At 36.6% G+C, this 20,205-nt stretch overlaps 1 protein-coding gene across 1 annotated transcript in view; it reads left to right on the top strand.

Annotated features, from left to right (window-relative positions):
• LOC127866916 (Ig-like and fibronectin type-III domain-containing protein 2) overlaps positions 1–20,205 on the top strand; it is a 119,137-nt gene that overhangs the window by 74,516 nt on the left and 24,416 nt on the right. Inside the window, exons 26-30 of the mRNA XM_052407782.1 lie at positions 3,223–3,462; positions 5,554–5,850; positions 7,546–7,608; positions 9,805–9,945; positions 12,869–13,027. Coding sequence (XP_052263742.1) covers positions 3,223–3,462; positions 5,554–5,850; positions 7,546–7,608; positions 9,805–9,945; positions 12,869–13,027 — 900 coding nt within the window. The remainder of the gene's footprint in view (positions 1–3,222; positions 3,463–5,553; positions 5,851–7,545; positions 7,609–9,804; positions 9,946–12,868; positions 13,028–20,205) is intronic.

Genomic DNA, 20,205 nt, shown 5'->3' with positions numbered 1-20,205 from the left:
TAGATGTATCCAAAAAGACAAACCAACTAGTACCTACTAGTACTATCATAAGGAACATCATCCATTAACCATCTATACTTCAAGGTCTTTTGGCTCTGCTACATCAACAGGAATTAGCGTTTGGTTAATGTTTTCTGTGTTAATCATAGGGATTACAATTTATAATATTTCATCCCAACAACAAAATCTTAACAATGAAAGTAAACATTTTACAGTCAGGTTTTACTTCTATAAGGTTAAAAACTAAAGAGTGAATCAGTTTTTGAGATGAGCTTGTACCAATCACACACACAAGCTCCTGCACATACACACACTTTAATGAGCAAGTTTTTGGAGTGTCACAGTTATTGCTTGTTGGAATGTCTCAGACTAACCAGCATATACAAGCAGTCTTCACTTTAGCATTTTTGAACTACTAGTGGCAGCCCGAATCTGTATGCATTAAATTTAATAGAACAGATTAAAATACCCACTAGCCCGACTATATGAATCTGGAAATTTTAATAGCCCAAATTTAATACACATCACAAGCCCCGGGCTGTCTGGCTAGGGGTAAGCGTCAAGACTGTAAAAGCAATAATAATTCTTCAAACATTGATACTTGTCTTGCTTTGAACAAATCTGCCATGACGGGTAGTTAATTGGGATAGCCCAACACACAACCAATTAAGGATGACTGTGATGCAGGTGAAAGTTTCACCCATATGGATATTTAGCCAATGGATATTTGACAAGGGACACTTATTTTAATTCGAAGTAAATGTTTTCTTAGCAGTGTTAATTTTCAGGTCAACACATCACATGTTATGTTAAATGATTACATGACAACATTGGATGTGTAGCAACTTAAACCAACATCCATTTTATTATATTTCTGAATGTGTAGGATATTTTTTAATGTAAGAGTATGAAGTAGACACACATCTAAAGTATCTTTATTTTATTTTTTTCAAAGAACATAGTTATGTAACTGTGATGATGTATAATATTAATTGCAAGAGTTAATAAAATTCCAGGTGTAGAAGTCTTGAGCTTGATGCAGGATGAGATACAGTATCCCAGTTTCTGTTGACACTGTGATATTCCTGAAAAAAAAGGTTTTTATAAGTTATAACAATAAACCATTCAATAACATTTAAAGACAGCAAAGTTATCTGTTTTAAAATAATTGTTATTTTTAAAGAAAAGTATTTTACCAAATGTCATCAAACTTCTAATTTGCCCAAACTTAACAAATAAGATATTTTTCCATTCCCCACCCGCTTTGGCATGTTTCGTTTTTACCTACTTAAAAATCGAAATAAAGCATAAACATGAACGACAATTAAATCAAAGATACTAAGCTAATAACAAATTACACAAAAAATCATACCATATAAGTTATATCTGCAAATTATTGGGAAATTATAATTTCATCAACACTGAACTGTATGCAGACGCACTGCAGTAGCTGATCGAGTACCCCCCCGACCTCACTAAATCCACTCAGAGTTGTCTCCCTTAAAATAATGTCGAAAAGGTCAATAGTAATGTCCCTTTAGCAAAAATAGACGTAAAAAAAGATTAAAAGCATCAGAAGATACTTTGACATTGGCAAAAAAGAATGCTTAGAAATTGATAAACCAGGGAGTTTGAACTTTGATTATGTGTCAAAATTTTTATTCCAAGCAGTTCTGCTGAATGGTGTCTTGTTTTCATGAATTTGAAACACTATTTTTCATTGTTTTCTATTTTCTCAACTTTGACGTAGCAGCTTTAAAGCTTGGAAAATTTTTCCTTATATGAAATGGAGATTTTCCATTAATACCAATTTTATATACGTTATAAAAATCTTAGTTCCTTGTTTTTCTTATATTTGTGAGTAAAAAACTTAATCCTTCTGTCTTTTATACATGTACATTATCATATTTAGCATTCTGTAACATGATAAGTAGTGTAAACATTTATATTGATTCGTTTGAAGACTTTATTAGATTCATATGTTTTAAAGCCACCTACATTATATTAAATCACCAATCCTTCAAATGTTTTGACTTTTAATATGCTTTTTTAAAATAGATTTGCACCTTTCAACTGTAGACATTTGATCAATTTAATTGCTAGGCTGGTAAGTTGGGTGAAAAGAAACAGATGCCTATTGATTTTGAAGCCAACAAGTCAAAGATCATGGCAATGCAGGATTGTAATATAAACAAATGTTGTGACCACTTCGACAGTTATAATGGGCAAATGATATGTTTTCCTCCCATGATCTAAGTAACTGTATTCAGGGTAATTTTAAGCTCGGCTGTTTTCGAAGAAAACCCGAGGTATTCTCATAGCCTCCTCGACGTCCGACGTCCAGCGTCGTGCTAAAACCTTTACATTGGCTCTAAAGTTAAAGTGCTTCCACCTACAACTTTGAAACTTCATATGTACATGCACTTTGATAAGTTCTACACGCCACACCCATTTTTGGGTCACTAGGTCAAAGGTCAAGGTCACTGTGACCTCAAATATAAAACTTGAACTTTGCCTCTAACATCATAGTGCTTCCACCTACAACTTTGAAAGTTCATATGTACATGCACCTTGATGACTTCTACACGCCACACCCATTTTTGGGTCACTAGGTCAAAGATCAAGGTTACTGTGACCTCTAATATAAAACTTACTTTGCCTCTAACATCACAGTGCTACCACCTACAACGTTGAAACTTCATATGTACATGCACCTTGATGAATTCTACATGCCACGCCCATTTTTGGGTCACAAGGTCAAAGGTAAAGGTCACTGTGACCTCTAATTTAAAACTTTAACTTTGCCTCTAACATCATACTGCTTCCACCTACAACTTTGAAACTGTATATGTACATGCACCTTGATGAGTTCTACATGCCACACTCATTTTTGGGTCACTAGGTCATAGGTCAAGATCACTGTGACATCTTGTATAAAACTTTAACTTTGCCTCTAACATCACAGTGCTGCCAACTTAAAAACTTCATATGTACATGCACCTTGATGAGTTCTACACGCCACCCCCATTTTGGGTCACTAGGTCAAAGGTCAAGGTCACTGTGACCTCTAAACAAAAAAATAAAAAATAAAATTTACTGACAAGCTTTTGCAGCCGAGCGTGGCACCCGTTATGCGGTGCTCATGTTAGTGTCCATTAACTGCCATTTGTCTGTGTTTAACTGTATAAATTTGTTACAATGTAATTTTTTGCATTTTTTCAGTTGGTTTATATGTGAGTCAATACCCACCTGGTGTAATCAATCAAGGTCAGAGTGTGACCTTGACCTGCATAGGGACAGGTACAGAAGATCCACTGGAGTGGGAGCGCAACAAGCGGCTAGCCAGTAATACTAGTTCGTACACAATTGATAATGTTACACCTGATGACAATGGGGAGTATATCTGCAAGGAAACCAGTGACGGATTAGACATAACAAAGTCATTGTTTCTCAATGTGAAGTGTAAGTGTAGACTTTCTTTAATAACTTAATCAGTTTAAAAAAACAAACAAGGTCATTGTTTTTAAAACCAATAAAATGGTTTTTGTTCAATAAGTATACGACCATAATCAGTGGTATGGTGACAAATTTTAGATTTCAGGAATTGTTTTCTTAAGCTGTTTAAAAGTTTAAATGATGTATGACGTTCATGGTTTTTGCTATCATGTAGTTTGCAGTGTGTTGTTGTATCCGATTACATAGTTACTGGCCGTATTGATGCTTAAGCTTTAAACTGCAGTATATAAAAATAGTAAATATTGCACTAGTTGTGATTTCGTAATTCAAATTTCATTTTATCAAATGAGTTTTGCAAATTTTGTTATTACACCCATTGGTTCAAAGTACAGAGTGTTATACTGGAGTCACCATGGTTGTCTGTCTTCCCATATGAGTCGTGTTGTGAGAAAACTGGGCTTGATGCATGTGTGTAAAGATTCGTCCCAGATTAGCCTGTGCAGTCCGCACAGGCTAATCAGGGACGACACTTTCTGCTTTTATGACATTGTTAATTTAAATGCATTTTCATCTTAGCAAAAATCTAATTATGGCGGAAAGTGTCGTGCCTGATTAGCCTGTGCGGACTGCACAGGCTAATCTGGGACGACACTTTACGCACATGCATTATGCCCAGTTTTCTCAGAACGCGACTCATATGTCTGTCTAAAGACACACTTTTTGAGACGTTTTTCTACGCTTTTAATCAAGCAACATTTACATTTGCTTGAACTGTTCCTTTTAATATGAAATATTTTGCATGTGTCACTGTTAGTCTGTACTTCTATCCAGCTGTATTGTGTCTTTGATACGGGATAAAATATACAAGTCCATTTCAGTTGTAATTGCGATTTATATCTGTTGATTTAATTCTAACTCAAAGTTTATCAATGTCGGTATATTATTCTAAACTACAAGATACCTGCGGCAGCATAATAGCCCCAAAACAAAGACAAATTGTGTGCCTTCTATGTCCGGCTGTGTGTGTGGTTCTTAACAAATACTCGAGTGAATAATATTAATATATATTGAAACACTCAATGGTGGCGTGTGCTATTTCCGACGGGAACGTGTGCAAAATCATGCTGCCTAAGGTAATGACGTAATATGACGCATTCAACAGGCATATATGGATGTTAGCCTGCCATTAACATGAGATTATACAACCATCCATGGGCCGCATGCTTACACAAGACATGACTAATCAGCGAAACAAGCAATGGGCAGTAAATGTGTTGCATTCTCCTTGTCTAGTTTGATGTTACCATATGGTGTTTATTTGTATATTTATCTAGGTAGACACAATACTGAACTTGATGCAAAACAGACCTAATTTTATACTGTCCTCAGAAATATATCGTAGGCACTATGTAACAGTATGTATGAGTGATATTTTCCTGTCTCATCCATGAATTGATGTGACTAGTATAAAATCTGTCTCCCAACCTCAAATGTATAGGTCACAGTTCTAGATCTAAGTGGGCCATAAAACTGCTTGAAAACTCAAGTTTCAGCCATATATATATTTATATTTATTTATGTGTATGTAAATGTAAAACATCATTAGAGTACATGTCATTTTTAGTGAGGCTGTTTTCGGAGAAAACCCAAGCTATTGTCATAGCCTGCTCGTTGTCCGCCGTCCACCGGCGTCATGCTAAAACTTTAACATTGCCTCTAAAATCAAAGTGCTTCCACCTACAACTTTGAAACTTCATATGTAGATGCACCTTGATGAGTTCTACACGCCACACCCATTTTGGGTCACTAGGTCAAAGGTCAAGGTCACTGTGACCTCTAAAAAAAATAAATAAAATATTCTTACAAGCTTTCACAGCCGAGCGTAGCACCTGTTATGAAGTGCTCTTGTTAAAATCCGTCTTCTTAAAGGTCAATTAAATTGTTTCCATTGTAATTCTCACCCTACTTCTGATTCATGTAGGGCAATTGTTCATTTCCTGGCCATTAAAACCATCTTACCCTGGAAAAAGTCAGGAGGTCAAATGACTTGAGAAAAAACAACAGCAACCAAACTGAACCTCTGTGCCTTGTTTTTAGTCACACCAAAGCCAGTTGCCATCTCCACCACGCACAAGGCCCTGCCAGGCCTCAAACACGAGGCTCGTCTGTTCTGCCAGTACAAAGGGTTCCCCAGCCTCATAGCCTGGACTAGAGACAACCACCAACCCTTGACAGAATCGAGGTTCAACATTCAGCCCCACATTTATAACTTCACTGATGGCATCACTACCAGCTACTTGGAAATAAGAGATGTGGTGCTGGATGATTTTGGAATTTACACTTGTAATGGCAGCAATGAATTTGGCTTTGCCCTGATTACTGAGACGTTTGAAAGTACGTGTTAAGAAAAAAAAAAGCCGCATTCTGGGAAAATGGGGCTTAATGCATGTGCATTACACTGTCTGCTTTTATTTTTTATTGAAAGGCAGTCTCTTCTAAGTGAAATCCTTTTGGCAGAAAGTGTCGTCGCGTATGAGTCTGTGCAGACTGCATATACCAATTGGGGACAACACTTATGCACGTGCATTCAGCCCTGTTTTCTCAAAGCAGGGCTCATATGTTTTTATTTAACTGACTGTATAATAAGTGGAAGTGATTGGAATATTTATTCCTGTATGAAAGTCAAGGGCATATTGAAGTTGAGTGTGATGCTATACTCTATGATATAAAAGTGTTTAGCAGATTAAATAGGTAATTTTAATTTCACTTCTCAATAATTGGAGAACTAAGTCAGTTATCTAACCTGGATTATCTCTAGTAACTTGTTTTTCCTGCTTATTGTCCACTACCTGTTTCACCGGAAGAGACTTATGGTTTGCGCTCTGTGTGTCAGTCAGTCACACTTTTCTGGATCCTGTTTTAACTTTAAAAGTTCTTAATATTTTTTCATGAAACTTGAAACATGGATAGATGGCAATAAGGACATTATGCATGTCATTTCATTTTGTTCCTACATAAAAAATTCTGGTTGCTATGGCAACAAATATATATATATATATTTTTAAATATTTCTGACAATGGTGGAGCCAGTAGGGGACATATATTGCTTGACAATAGTCTTGTTTTTACTTGTTTCATTCTTGATCCTTATGCAGTGCATAATATATATATATATATATATATATATATATTCACACATATGGCCAGTTACGGGGTCTCTGATTTAGAAATAGGTTATGGGGTTCCCACTTTAAATACATGTATCTCCATACCCTTTTTTATCCGATATAAACACGAATTAAGGTATATAGGGGTACCTACTATATTATTGTATATAAATACGTCATTTATTTAACGTCTTATACAAGGAAATATATAGCGAACTTATTTGCGAGGTATATACAATTTCAATTTCAGACGTGATTGTGGTTTTCGATTTAAGACCTTATTGTGAGATTTGATTGCATTACCTCCCCTACACCCCCCTCATAGTAATTAAAGGAGCCTAGAATGCGGGGTTGTATAAAGACCCCGTTTTTTATATTGACCTCGTAAGTACAGTCTGAAAACTACCGAGACCGCGTAACTGGCACTATATATTGGTATATATATATATATATATATATATATATATATATATATATATATATATATATATAATAATTATATTGTTTGTTTCAATACATGTTTGTTATTATTACAATCCTTCACTGTTGCTTGGTAAAGTTGACATCGGTAGGTCAAAAATAAGCAATAAAACACTGCAATGTCAAAATGTTCAACAGCAAAAGAAACAAAGAATTCAACATAATTAGAGCTTTTGGGTCTACCTATGTGTTTATCTTCAAAGGATTTAACCTTGTTAGAATTAATGTCAAAATTTTGTCAACCTTGGTTTTTATTTACAAAAAAATCCATTTAGTTAGAGCTAAAATTTTAGTGAGATTATATGAGGACCATTATCATGTAATGACCGAAAATATAATTTGTCAAAAACAGTAAGGCAATATCATTGTTTTTTATCCCTTTTCCATGTCCAGTATCCGCATATTGACATTGTGGCATTTTTCATATTTCATCTTATTGCAGATGACTACCCATACGGCTCTCAAGTTCCTCCTGGGAATGCCACCAGCCCCACCCATGTTTCTGGTAGGTTGTCTTTATATTCATTGAAATATGCAGGATCACCAGTCAAAAGGTCTAATTTAATACATGGGACTGAATTATTATGTATATCTGAAAATAAATACAAATTTGATGCTCCAGAGAAGGTTAAGGGTATTGGGTAGGTTTCATTGGTTGGAAATGGACTTAGTTCTTTATATATGGGAGTACATAATAGCTTAATTCTATATCAGTAAACCCTGATAAATATTCTCTCGCTGATTTATTTACTTTGCCTAAAATAATTATCATCATACAGTTTTAGGTGTAAAAAGACTCTGTCATACATCTAGGGGATTTTAAGTGTTTTTGTCCAGCTTTTATGGGGGTAAAATGACTCCAGGCTACATTTTTATAAGGCAGGGTAGAAAGGAATGGCAGTCCTACATATAAGGAGATTAAAAGCTCTCAGACAAAAGTCACTGGACATCAGAGCTCCAGAAAACTGGACTTTATTCATGTGCTTAAGGTGTTTTTCCATATTAGCCTGGGCAGGGTTCACAGGCCAATCAGGGACAATACTTTCTGCCTACACTGAATGTTTTTTTATGTTCCATATATGTATAGGGGGGGGGGACATATTGTTTTTGCTCAGTGGGTTGGTTGGTTTGTTTGCCCCAACTTTAACATTTTGCCATGACTTTTGCAATATTGAAGATAGCAACTTCATATTTGGCATGCATGTGTATCTCATGGAGCTGCACATTTTGGGTGGTAAAGGTCAAGGTCATCCTTCAAGGTCAAAGGTCAAATATATAGTTTTAAAGCGGCGCAGAAGGGGACATAGTGTTTCTGACAAACACATATCTTGTTTGTTTAGGAGAGCACTACTATTTACAAAAAGTTCCTTAAATCAAAAAGAGTCATGCCTGATTAGCTGTGTGATCTGAATAGGCTGATTTAGGACAGCCTATGCATGTGCATGTAACCTAGTTTTCCCGGAACATTTTGTGGTTCTGGGGGGTAAATACCATAGGTTTCCACGTATAGCGCGCTCCCGTGTATAGCGCGCAGGTTGTTTTTTTTAATGCAAAAATGGAGAAAAAATATTTAAAGACAATAAAACCACCAAATCGGAACGAAAAAGGCCACCATTTTACTATTGCACAATCCAATAATCCGGAGCATTGGAAAGCTTAATTAAGCATTCAAAATAGGAAGCGTCATTATGATTAGGAGCATGGGTTGCATAGCACTATACTTTTCTGACAATTTTGTAATTTTCCAGCAAAAGATTAACAGTCCACATGCATTTCGTGAAAAACATGAGAAAATAAAAATTAGTGTACATCGTGTGATTTTTCCTCGGGGAAAGCATTGGCATTACCGGTAAATTTGAATGTCGCATGGGAGACAGGGATACAGTTGTTGAGGTACACCACTGTTGAACGTTCAATATTTATACACACAAAATGCAATTGCATATCTTCACGTTCTCAAGTGTCAATTAGTGTCTCAAATGTCAATTAGCGTCTTAACAAGTTGTGGCACATATTACTCAATAACATCTGCCAATTACGAAGTGCAAAATGACCCCCTTTCACGCCTACCGTTACCCGCAAAAAATACCTCGTTCGCACCTACCCTTTCCTGCTCTCCGGCATGTCGACAACAATCCCCATTGGAATTCATCATTAAGAAGTGTAAAAACACAAACATAGAAATGTCTGCAAGTTTATTCAAACAAATATATTTTTGACCAAAACTTCTTCTACTGCGTTCATATCTTTCAGTAGCGACTTCTTGTTGTTTCGACAATGGCCCCTCAGTCTGTACGATTATAGGGTGGTAGTTTTCTGGAAAAAAACATGGCAGCCATTTTTATTATTTACAATTACACAACATATTTTTTACCAATATAGCAGCCAGGATAGCGTTGAATCAATGTATAGCGCGCACCAGCTTTTTTATTTGAATTTTTTAGGTAAAACAATGCGCGCTATACGTGGAAACCTACGGTAACTCAATCTAACATTTATGCTGTTAAAAGTACTTTTGGTCCTATATTTATGGATGTTAAAGGTCACTCATTCCAACATTAATGATGTAATAGGACGTTAAGTCCAGCATTTATTTGGAGTAAAAGAACTTTATTTCCAATAGTTTTAGAAATACAATCACTTTAGGCATATTTATTATAGGTAAAGGTAATGATTATCAGTTTCATCTACCCTGTTTCAGATTGCTGCAAGGCAAGGAAGGTACCTGAGGATTGTCGTCAGAGCGTGTGCTCCTATGCCATCGACCTTGCAGCCCTTGTAGCAGATCCAAACCTCTCACACTGTGTGACATACTTTGAAGACTATATAGTGTGTGGAGCAGGTAAACGGCAATAGAATGAGGATTAGATGAGCCTTGTCATGGGAAGGCTGGGCTTAATGCATCTTCGTAAAGTGTTTTCCCAGGTTAGCCTTTGTAGTCAGCACTAATCTGGGATGGCATTTTCTGCCTCAATAAATTTTTTCTAAGAATTGACTTCCTTGAAACAAAAATACATAAAATGCAAAAAAGTGTTGTCCCTGATTTGCCTTTGTATACTGCACAGGCTTATCTGGTTCGACACTTAACACACATGCATTTAACCCAGTTTTCCCAGAACAATACTGTTTTTTAACGGGACCAAGAATACTTATGGTTACCATTTTTCTGTCTTTATTTTTTAGCCTACTCTGACAAACTTTGAAAATCTGACTGTTCAATGGGTTTATGCCTGTAGGATTCATATTCCTGTTTATGTTATCATTATGCATATATTTCATATAATCTTCTGATATTCATACTTTATTTTTGTTGTCAACTTGAAGGAATGGAGATCTATTCCTCAAAAAACTGAATAAAATGAATAATTTGTTTAGAAATGCTGAATATTAATAGGAACATTGTATGTGTTGTTTAGGTTCCCAGCATGTACAGTTGCTTGGAGGCAAAGAGCAGTTTGCTTCTCTGTTGGTTTGTTATCCCCCGCCATAGGCGGAGGGATATTGTTTTGGCGTTGTCAGTCCGTCCGTCCGGAGCCATATCTTGGAACTGCTTTGGCGGATTTCATTGAAACTTGGTATGAGTCGTATGTGGATAAGAGGATGATGCACGCCAAATGGCATTGAACACCATCAGTAAATAACAGAGTTATGGCCCTTTGTATCTTGAAAAGATGCTTTTTGTGTGTGTCCGGAGCCATATCTTGGAAGTGCTTAGGCGGATTTCATTGAAATTTGGATAAGAGGATGATGCATGCCTAAAAGCATTGTACACCATCTGTTTATAACGGAGTTATGGCCCTTTGTATCTTGAAAAAATGCTTTTTTGAGTGTCATATATAATCCTTTTGTGTCCAGAAGCATATTGGCGGGGGATATCAATTCAATGAATTTGCTTGTTTATTAATTTTTCTGTCCGTAAGAGGTTAACCAAAAATGACATGTTTCCTATAAGAAAAATTAAGCGTTCTTCACAACTTTTATACTTTAATAAATGATGTCTTTGAACACTATGAAAACACCAATATCACTTGACCTCGTTTTGACCTTGACATTTGACAAATTTTTGGACTCAGACATCTTTAGAAGTTCTAAATTCTTTGTTCACCAAAAATGACATGTTTCGTGTAATATCACTACTGCTAGCTAGAAAGCTTTGATACAAGCATGAATGGTATCTATGAATACTCTCAACACACCCACATCACCTGCTCTAACATTGACATTGACCAATTTTTATACAGTAGTATATAGTAGTGAACTCGTCTGTCGGTCGGTCTGTCTGTCGGTCTGTCTGTCGGTCCGTATTAAGTGTCCGCTCTCTAATTCAAGTAGTTTTCATCCTATCTTCACCAAACTCTAGACCAAGTTCGAACACGGGCCTTGCCGGGTAAAAAACTAGGTCACGGGGTCACTTAGTGCGTTTTAAACATTCGGCATGTTGTCCGCTCTCTAATTCAAGTAGTTTTCATCAGATCTTCACCAGACTTGGTCAGAAGTTGTATCTAGATGATCTTAATGCCAAGTTAGAACAGGGGCCTTGCCGGATCAAAATCTAGGTCACGGGTCACTTAGTGCGTTTTTTAACATTCAGCATGGTGTCCTCTCTCTTATTCAAGTAGTTTTCATCCGATCTTCACCAAATTTGGTCAGAAGTTTTATCTACATGATCTGAAGGCCAAGTTTTAACATGGGCCATGCCAGATCAAAAACTAGGTCACAGGGTCACTAAGAAGGTTTTACACATTGAGCACGGTGTCCGCTCTCTATTTCAAGTAGTTTAAATCCGATCTTCACCACACTTGGTCAGAAGTTGTAACTAGATGATGTGTAGGTCAAGTTCGAACATGGGCCATGCCGGGGAAAAAAACTAGGTCACGGGATATCTTAGTGTGTTTTAAACCTCACCATGTTGTCCGCTCTCTAATTCAAGTAGTTTTTTATCCAATCTTCACCAAAATTGGTCAGAAGTTGTATCTTGATAATGTCTAGGGCAAGTTTGAATATGGGTCATGCCGGGTCAAAAACAAGGTCATGGGGTCACTTAGTGCGTTTTAAACATCACAATATTGTCTGCTCTCTAATTCAAGTAGTTTTCAATCAATCTTCACCAAACTTGGTCAGAAGTTGTATCTAGATGATGTCTAGGTCAAGTTTGAATATGGGTCATGCCGGGTCAAAAACTAGGTCAAGGGTTTCTTAGTGCATTTTAAACCTCACCATGTTGTCCGCTCTCTAATTCAAATAGTTTTCATCTAATCCTCACCAAACTTGGTCACAAGTTTTATCTATATGATCTCTAGGAAAAGTTTGAACATGGGCCATTCCGGGCCTAAAACTAGGTCACGGGGTCACTTAGTTTTTTAACATTCAGCATGGTGTCCACTCTCTAATTCAAGTAGTTTAAATCCGATCTTCACCAAACTTGGTCAGAAGTTTTATGGAGATGATCTTAAGGCCAAGTTAGAACATGGGCCTTTCTGGGTCAAAAACTAGGTCAAGGGGTCACTTAGTGCGTTTTAAAAAATTGAGCATGGTGTCCGGTGTTTTTTGTGAAGACGACATGCAAAATATTATGTGTCAATGCGGCATGTGGGGGTATTCGTCACGTTTTGGACAAAGCTCTAGTACGACTTAAAAAATGAATAAATGCTGATAAAGCTTTAATTTCCTTTTTAATAAATGCAACATCTTGTGTTAAGATGTTTGTTAGCTTTATTTTACTACTTTGCATAAAAACATACACTATTTTGCTTGTGTATTTCTAGATGGCAAGGACCACACATCCTGCTGTACAAAGGAAGGTATCAGTGATTTTTGTCTGCCACTGTGCCGTGGCCTGGTCCCTCAGCATGACGACATCAGGAAGATGCTTGTCTGCATCCAAGACTTCAAACCCATCATTGAGTGTGCCATCAATGCAATACGTAGGTTGACCTTTCCCTCTGTATGAAACCCTGATAACCCATCATTGAGTGTGCTATCAATTCAATACATAGGTTGACCTTTCCCTCTGTATGAAACCCTGATAACCCATCATATAGTGTGCCATCAATTCAATATGTAGGTTGACCTGTCCCTCTGTATGAAACCCTGATAACCCATCATTAAGTATGCCATCAATTCAATACGTAGGTTGACCTTTCCCTCTATATGAAACCCTGATAACCCATCATTGAGTGTGCCATCAATGCAATACATAGGTTGACCTTTCCCTCTGTATAAAACACTGATAACCCATCATTGAGTGTGCCATTAATTCAATACGTAGGTCGACCTTTATCTCTGTATGAAACTGATAACCCATAATTGAGTGTGCCATCAATTGACCAGTCGCCAAATTATCGATCGCTCCGCCCACATAGTCACGTGGTCTAGTGATAAGAAAACTCCGACAAGCAGATCGCAATTATAGCGGATTACGTGAGCGAAATACTATATTTGTAACGAGGTATCATGCTCTTTTCTATAATATAAATTATTTAAAGCCGCACAGTAAACTAAACTGCTTTGTAAAACTTTAATACAATCATACATGCTTTAGAGAAAAATGGCGTAATCAAAATAAATGAGTAAACGGCAGACTGACTATCAGAAACGTTTCCTATACATAATATAGGAAGTTGATGAAAATCCGTTGTAAAAATGAGCATTCATTTTATATTGATTTTGAACTTGTATTAAATCGTCTGACAGTGAATCCGGTGGCTATTCATATTTAATTTTGAAAATATTTTTTATTAAATGCAAATGACACATCCATATCATGATGGGTTTTTTGTTTATTACAAATGTTTAGATCTTTGTTTTATTGTGTTATTTTTTAAAAAAACACCGATTGTTTTATTTAGATATAAATTAAATTTTGATTGTAACCATAATTTAATACAGGCCTAATTTCGTGGTTTCATTAACAGATAGTCTAATATGCATTTTATTTCATTTATTTTTAATGCGAACCTGTTACATTTCACTATCGAAAAATGAAATGTTGGTATCACGGTGCTGTTCACGAACATTCGAATTGAATACATTTAGCATATTATGCATGTCTTTATTTATAAAAAGATGGCCCTTATATGTTAATTGCAATTTTCACATTTCTCCCCGTATCAATATATGTTGTATTATAAATGCTGTTATTGTATTATAAGCTGTACACTTTTTACTTGAAGTCGCTTTAAGCTGGCTAAGCCGCGTTGAAATCACCTTTTTGTTGTTTTTACTTTAGTTAAAACAATATTTAAGTTAACAATTTATAATGATTTCCCTTGTTTATGATCCACTGAAAATAAATATTTAATTGGAAATCATTTAAGTAATTAAATAGTTTTCTTTTCTTGTGTACAGTACCTAACAATGCCATAATGTTCCTTCATTCTGAGATCCACGCAACATACTGGCATTTATTAATCATCGACAACTACGCTGAGATTAATTTGCACGTGTTGTGTTGCCCAAACTGCTTAATAATATTGTGCATCAAACGGTATAACACGTTTTTATAGAACACACGATTTATTGTGTTTGATTTCTCATTACTCGTTCATATGTTCAATAAATAAAGATAAAATAATAACCTTTTATAAAGTATGTATAGCACCTACAATTTTGAATAATGATCGAACAGTTATGATCATGCATTTGATATAAAATCTGTGTAAACTCTTAAAAATTACGTCCATTCCATATGAACGACACGCTTTGTTTGTCGGACAAAATGGCGGCCAGATAAGCGTTGCTGAGGGGTGTGTGAAAAATCGAAATCTGATTGGCTGATCGACAAAATGTGGGCGGAGTTGGCGACTGGTCAATTCAATGCATAGGTTGACCTTCATTTCTGTATAAAACACTGATAACCCATCATTGAGTGTGCCATCAATTCAATACATAGGTTGACCTTTCCCTCTGTATGAAACCCTGATAACCCATCATTGAGTGTGCCATCAATTCAATACGTAGAATGACCTTTCCCTCTGTATAAAACACTGATTACCCATCATTGAGTGTGCCATCAATTCAATACGTAGAATGACCTTTCCCTCTGTATAAAACACTGATTACCCATCATTGAGTGAGCCATCAATGCAATACGAAGGCTGACCTTTCCCTCTGTATAAAACACTGATAACCCATGATTGAGTGTGCCATCAATTCAATACATAGGTTGACCTTTCCCTCTGTATAAAACACTGATAACCCATCATTGAGTGTGCCATCAATTCAATACGTAGGTTGACCTTTCCTGTGTATAAAACACTGATAACCCATCATTGAGTGCGCCATCAATTCAATACATAGGTTGACCTTTCCCTCTGTATAAAACACTGATAACCCATCATTGAGTGTGCCATCAATGCAATACGTAGGTTGACCTTTATCTCTGTATAAAACACTGATAACCCATCATTGAGTGTGCCATCAACTCAATGCGTAGGTTGACCTTTCCTCTGAATAAAACACTGATAACCCATCATTGAGTGTGCCATCAATTCAATACATAGGTTGACCTTTATCTCTGCATAAAACACTGATAGCCCATCATTGAGTGTGCCATCAATTCAATACGTTGGTTGACCTTTATCTCTGTATAAAACACTGATAACCCATCATTGAGTGTGCCATCAATTCAATACGTAGGTTGACCTTTATCTCTGTATGAAACACTGATAAGCCATCATTGAGTGTGCCATCAATTCAATACGTAGGTTGACCTTTATCTCTGTATGAAACACTGATAATGCATCATTGAGTGTGCCATCAATACAATACGCAGGTTGACCTTTCCCTCTGTATAAAACACTGATAACCCATGATTGAGTGTGCCATCAATTCAATACGTAGGTTGACCTTTATCTCTGTATAAACTAGAAATGGCGCGGCAGAGGCCGACGCGTATCCCCACGCCGAATGTTTGACCTAGGTGTGCCCCAGGGTTGGTAATGGGGCCATGCATAGCTGAGATTGACCGTATTGTCATAAGAGAGGTTCAGTATCAATTTGAAGTGAATCGGTGTAGAAATGAAGAAATTATAGTAAAAGGCAATTTTGGGTGGGTGTGGTCTATGTGGGCGGGGCGCCCCAGGGTTGGTGATGGGGCCATGCATAGTTGAGATTGACTGTATTGTCATAAGAGAAGTTCAATATCAATTTGAAGTGAATCGGTGTAGAAATAAAGAAATTATAGTAAAGGCAATTTTGGGTGGGTGTGGTCTATGTGGGCGGGGCCCCAGGGTTGGTTATGGGGCCATGCATAGTTGAGATTGACCCTAATGTCATAAGAGAAGTTCAGTATCAATTTGAAGTGAATCCGTGTAGAAATGAAAAAATTATAGTAAATGGAATTTTTTGGTGGGTGTGGCCTATGTGGGCGGGCGCCCCAGGGTTGGGATTGGGGCCATGCATAGTTGAGATTGACCCTAATGTCATAACAAAAGTTCAGTATCAATTTGAAGTGAATCCGTGTAGAAATGAAAAAATTATAGTAAATGGAAATTTTTGGTGGGTGTGGCCTATGTGGGCGGGGCGCCTCAGGGTTGGGAATGGGGCCATGCATGGTTGAGATTGACCGTATTGTCATAAGAGAGGTCCAGTATCAATTTGAAGTGAATCGGTGTAGAAATAAAGAAGTAAATGTAAAATAACCTAAAAAAATGAGTGATAATTTCTGACGCGGCCCCACCCCAACCGCTATAACTTTTGACCCAGGGGTCAGATCAAAATTCCAAATAGTGCAGGGTCGCACATATGCTCATAGCTACCATGTGTGTAAGTTTCAAGGTTCTAGTGCTTTTAGTGTAGGAGGAGATAGTGGCCAGGACGGACGGACAGACGGACGGACGGACGGCGGAGATAACCACAATATCCCCACCTTTTTTTCAAAAAGCGTGGGGATAATCACTGATAACCCATCATTGAGCATGCCATAATTTCAATACATAGGTTTACCTTAATCACTGTATTAAACACTGATAACCCATCAATGAGTGTGCCATCAATCCAATACATAGGTTGACCTTTATCTCTCCATAAAACACTGATAACCCATCATTGAGTGTGCCATCAATGCAATACGTAGGTTTACCTCTATCTCTGCATATGTATATATATATATAAATATATGTGTATTTATTTATTTATTTATAAATAAATATATTCCAAGTAATTCTTACTAGATCAATATTTTTTCATAAGCGTGACATTTGTTAACCAATCATTTACAAAAGAATGGAAATAAAAAAGGTTGGGAACTAGAAAAGTCTGATAATCCTGAAGTTTTTCTTTATATTTTTATTTTATTATGCCCCCCTTCAAAGAAGAGGGGGAATATTGTTTTGCACATGTCGGTCGGTCTGTCTGTCCGTCCACCAGATGGTTTCCGGATGATAACTCAAGAACGCTTAGGCCTAGCATCATGAAACTTCATAGGTACATTGATCATGACTGTCAGATAACCCCCATTGATTTTCAGGTCACTAGGTCAAAGGTCAAGGTCACAGTGACTCGAAATAGCAAAATGGTTTCCGGATGATAACTCAAGAATGCTTAGGCCTAGGATCATGAAACTTCATAGGTACATTGATCATGACTGGCAGATGACCCCTATTGATTTTCAGGTCACTAGGTCAAAGGTCAAGGTCACAGTGACTCGAAATAGTAAAATGGTTTCCGGATTATAACTCAAAAATGCTTAGGCCTAGGATCATGAAACTACATAGGTACATTGATCATGACTGGCAGATGACCCCTATTGATTTTCAGGTCACTAGGTCAAAGATCAAGGTCAAATAGACTCAAAACAGTAAAATGGTTTCCGGATGATTACTCAAGAATGCTTACGCCTAGGATGATGAAACTTAATAGGAATATTGATCATTACTGGCAGATGACCCCTATCGATTTTCAGGTCACTAGGTCAAAGGTCAAGGTCACAGTGACTCAAAATAGTAAAATGGTTTCAAGATGATAACTCAAGAATAATTAGGCCTAGGAGCATGAAACGTCATTGGTACATTGATCATGACTGGCAGATGACCCCTATTTATTTTTAGGTCACTAGGTCAAAGGTCAAGGTCACAGTGACAAAAAACATATTCACACAATGGCTGCCACTACAACTGACAGCCCATATGGGGGGCATGCATGTTTTACAAACAGCCCTTGTTTTATTTTGATAATGGGTATAGAATACCATAATAATAGGAAATATGCAAAGAAAGAATAAACAATGTATATGGAACATTGGCAGATCTTTTGTGTTTAATGTTTTATCATAAAAGAAATTTCCAAGTTAAATTATGAATAAATAGCTAAAAAATATTTGGATAACGAGGCTTTTAATTGATGCATCAAGTCTCATGTTAACAAACATTGACTCTAGGTGGGAAATGACATGCCTGATTACAGATTAGCCTGTGGGGATTGCTCTGGCTAATCTAAAACATCATTTCACGCACATGTATTAAGCTCAGTTTTGCCAGATCTAGACTCAAATGCATATGATTTTTAGCGAGGCTGTTTTCAGAGAAAACCTAAGCTATTGTTTTAGCCAGCTCGTCGTCCGCTGTAGGAGTGGTGCTAAAACCCTAACATTGGCCATAACTTTTTAAATATTGAAGATAGCACCTTGATATTTGGCATGCATGTGTATCTCATGGAGCTGCACATTTTGAGTGGTAAAATTTCAAGGTGAACATCATCCTTCAAGGTCTAGGGTCGAAAAAACAAAGTAAAGGGAAGTAATAAGCTTTAAATGGACATAGTTATCTGACCTGCCCACGTTTATATTTTTGTTAAATAAATAGCCAGCTCGTCGTCCACCGTAGGCGTGGTGCTAAAACCTTAACATTGGCCATAACTTTTTAAATATTTTAGATAGCACATTGATATTTGGCATGCATGTGTATCTCATGGAGCTGCACATTTTGAGTGGTAAAATTTCAAGGTGAACATCATCCTTCAAGGTCTAGGGTCGAAAAAACAAAGTCAAGGGAAGTAATAAGCTTTAAATGGACATAGTTATCTGACCTGCCCACGTTTATATTTTTGTTAAATAAATTAAAGCGGCGCAGTAGGCAGCAATGTGTTTCTGACAAACACATTGTGGTAAAAGGTCAAGGTCAAGGTCATCCTTTACGGTCTATGGTAAAAAATACAGATTTAAGGGAAGTAATAAGCTTTAAAAAGGGAGAAAATTAATTGAACATAGCCACATTATATATTTGGAATGCATGTGTATCTTATGGAGCTGCACATTTTAAGTGGTAAATCTACAGTCACGATAAGGGCTTTAAATTATATGCTAATAAAAATAGAGATTTGTTACAGACAATTATTTTCAAGGGAAGTAATTTATATAATTACAAATCTCATATATTTCCTTACCAAGAATTGAAGTTTTTTTCACAGTTACTGTACAGATTTATTATTTTGATTATTATAATCCCCATGATTGATTTGTCAAAGTTTTTTTTTAATGATATAATTATAATTTCTTTGATGGTCATTACATATCTGTGGACTTATGCCCATAGAAACATGATCAACTCTGGCCATGATCTCTTTTAAACCACAGGCCTTGGTTGTCAGTGATGTCTGACATGGCCATAATTGACTGTGAGACCCCCCCCCCCCACCCCGGTTGGATTGGACAAAGTTCAAGGGAAGTAATAACCTTTAAAGGGAGATGATTTCTATACCTGCCAAATGATAAATAGAAATGTTATTTCAATGCGGCGCAGTAGGGGGCATTATGTTTTCAGGTCGGACCTCAAAGACCTCGTGAAGAGGCCGGTAGGACCTGTAAATAAACTCTGATTTAAAAAAAAAAAAAAGGGCATTATGTTTGTGACAAACACATCTCTTGGGTATCATTGGTATTCGAATATTCGCAAATCCATTCAATCGAATATTCGCATAAAACGGCTGGTTGGATATAACTTCTATTACTCAGTTTCGTATTCAGTTGGGATATTTAATATAAATTGACACAGAAATACAATTGAATATACAATTGTTGTTTTTAAAAATAGTAAGAAAATGTAGCTTAATTGTAAAAAAAAACTTTGGTCAAGCCTATTTAAGCGAAATATATCAGAAAAGAGTG

This window comes from Dreissena polymorpha, chromosome 2 (genome assembly GCF_020536995.1).
Source record: "Dreissena polymorpha isolate Duluth1 chromosome 2, UMN_Dpol_1.0, whole genome shotgun sequence".
NCBI lineage: Eukaryota > Metazoa > Mollusca > Bivalvia > Myida > Dreissenidae > Dreissena > Dreissena polymorpha.
Note: the sequence above shows the minus strand (reverse complement) of the source record. Positions and strands in the feature narration are given on the sequence as shown.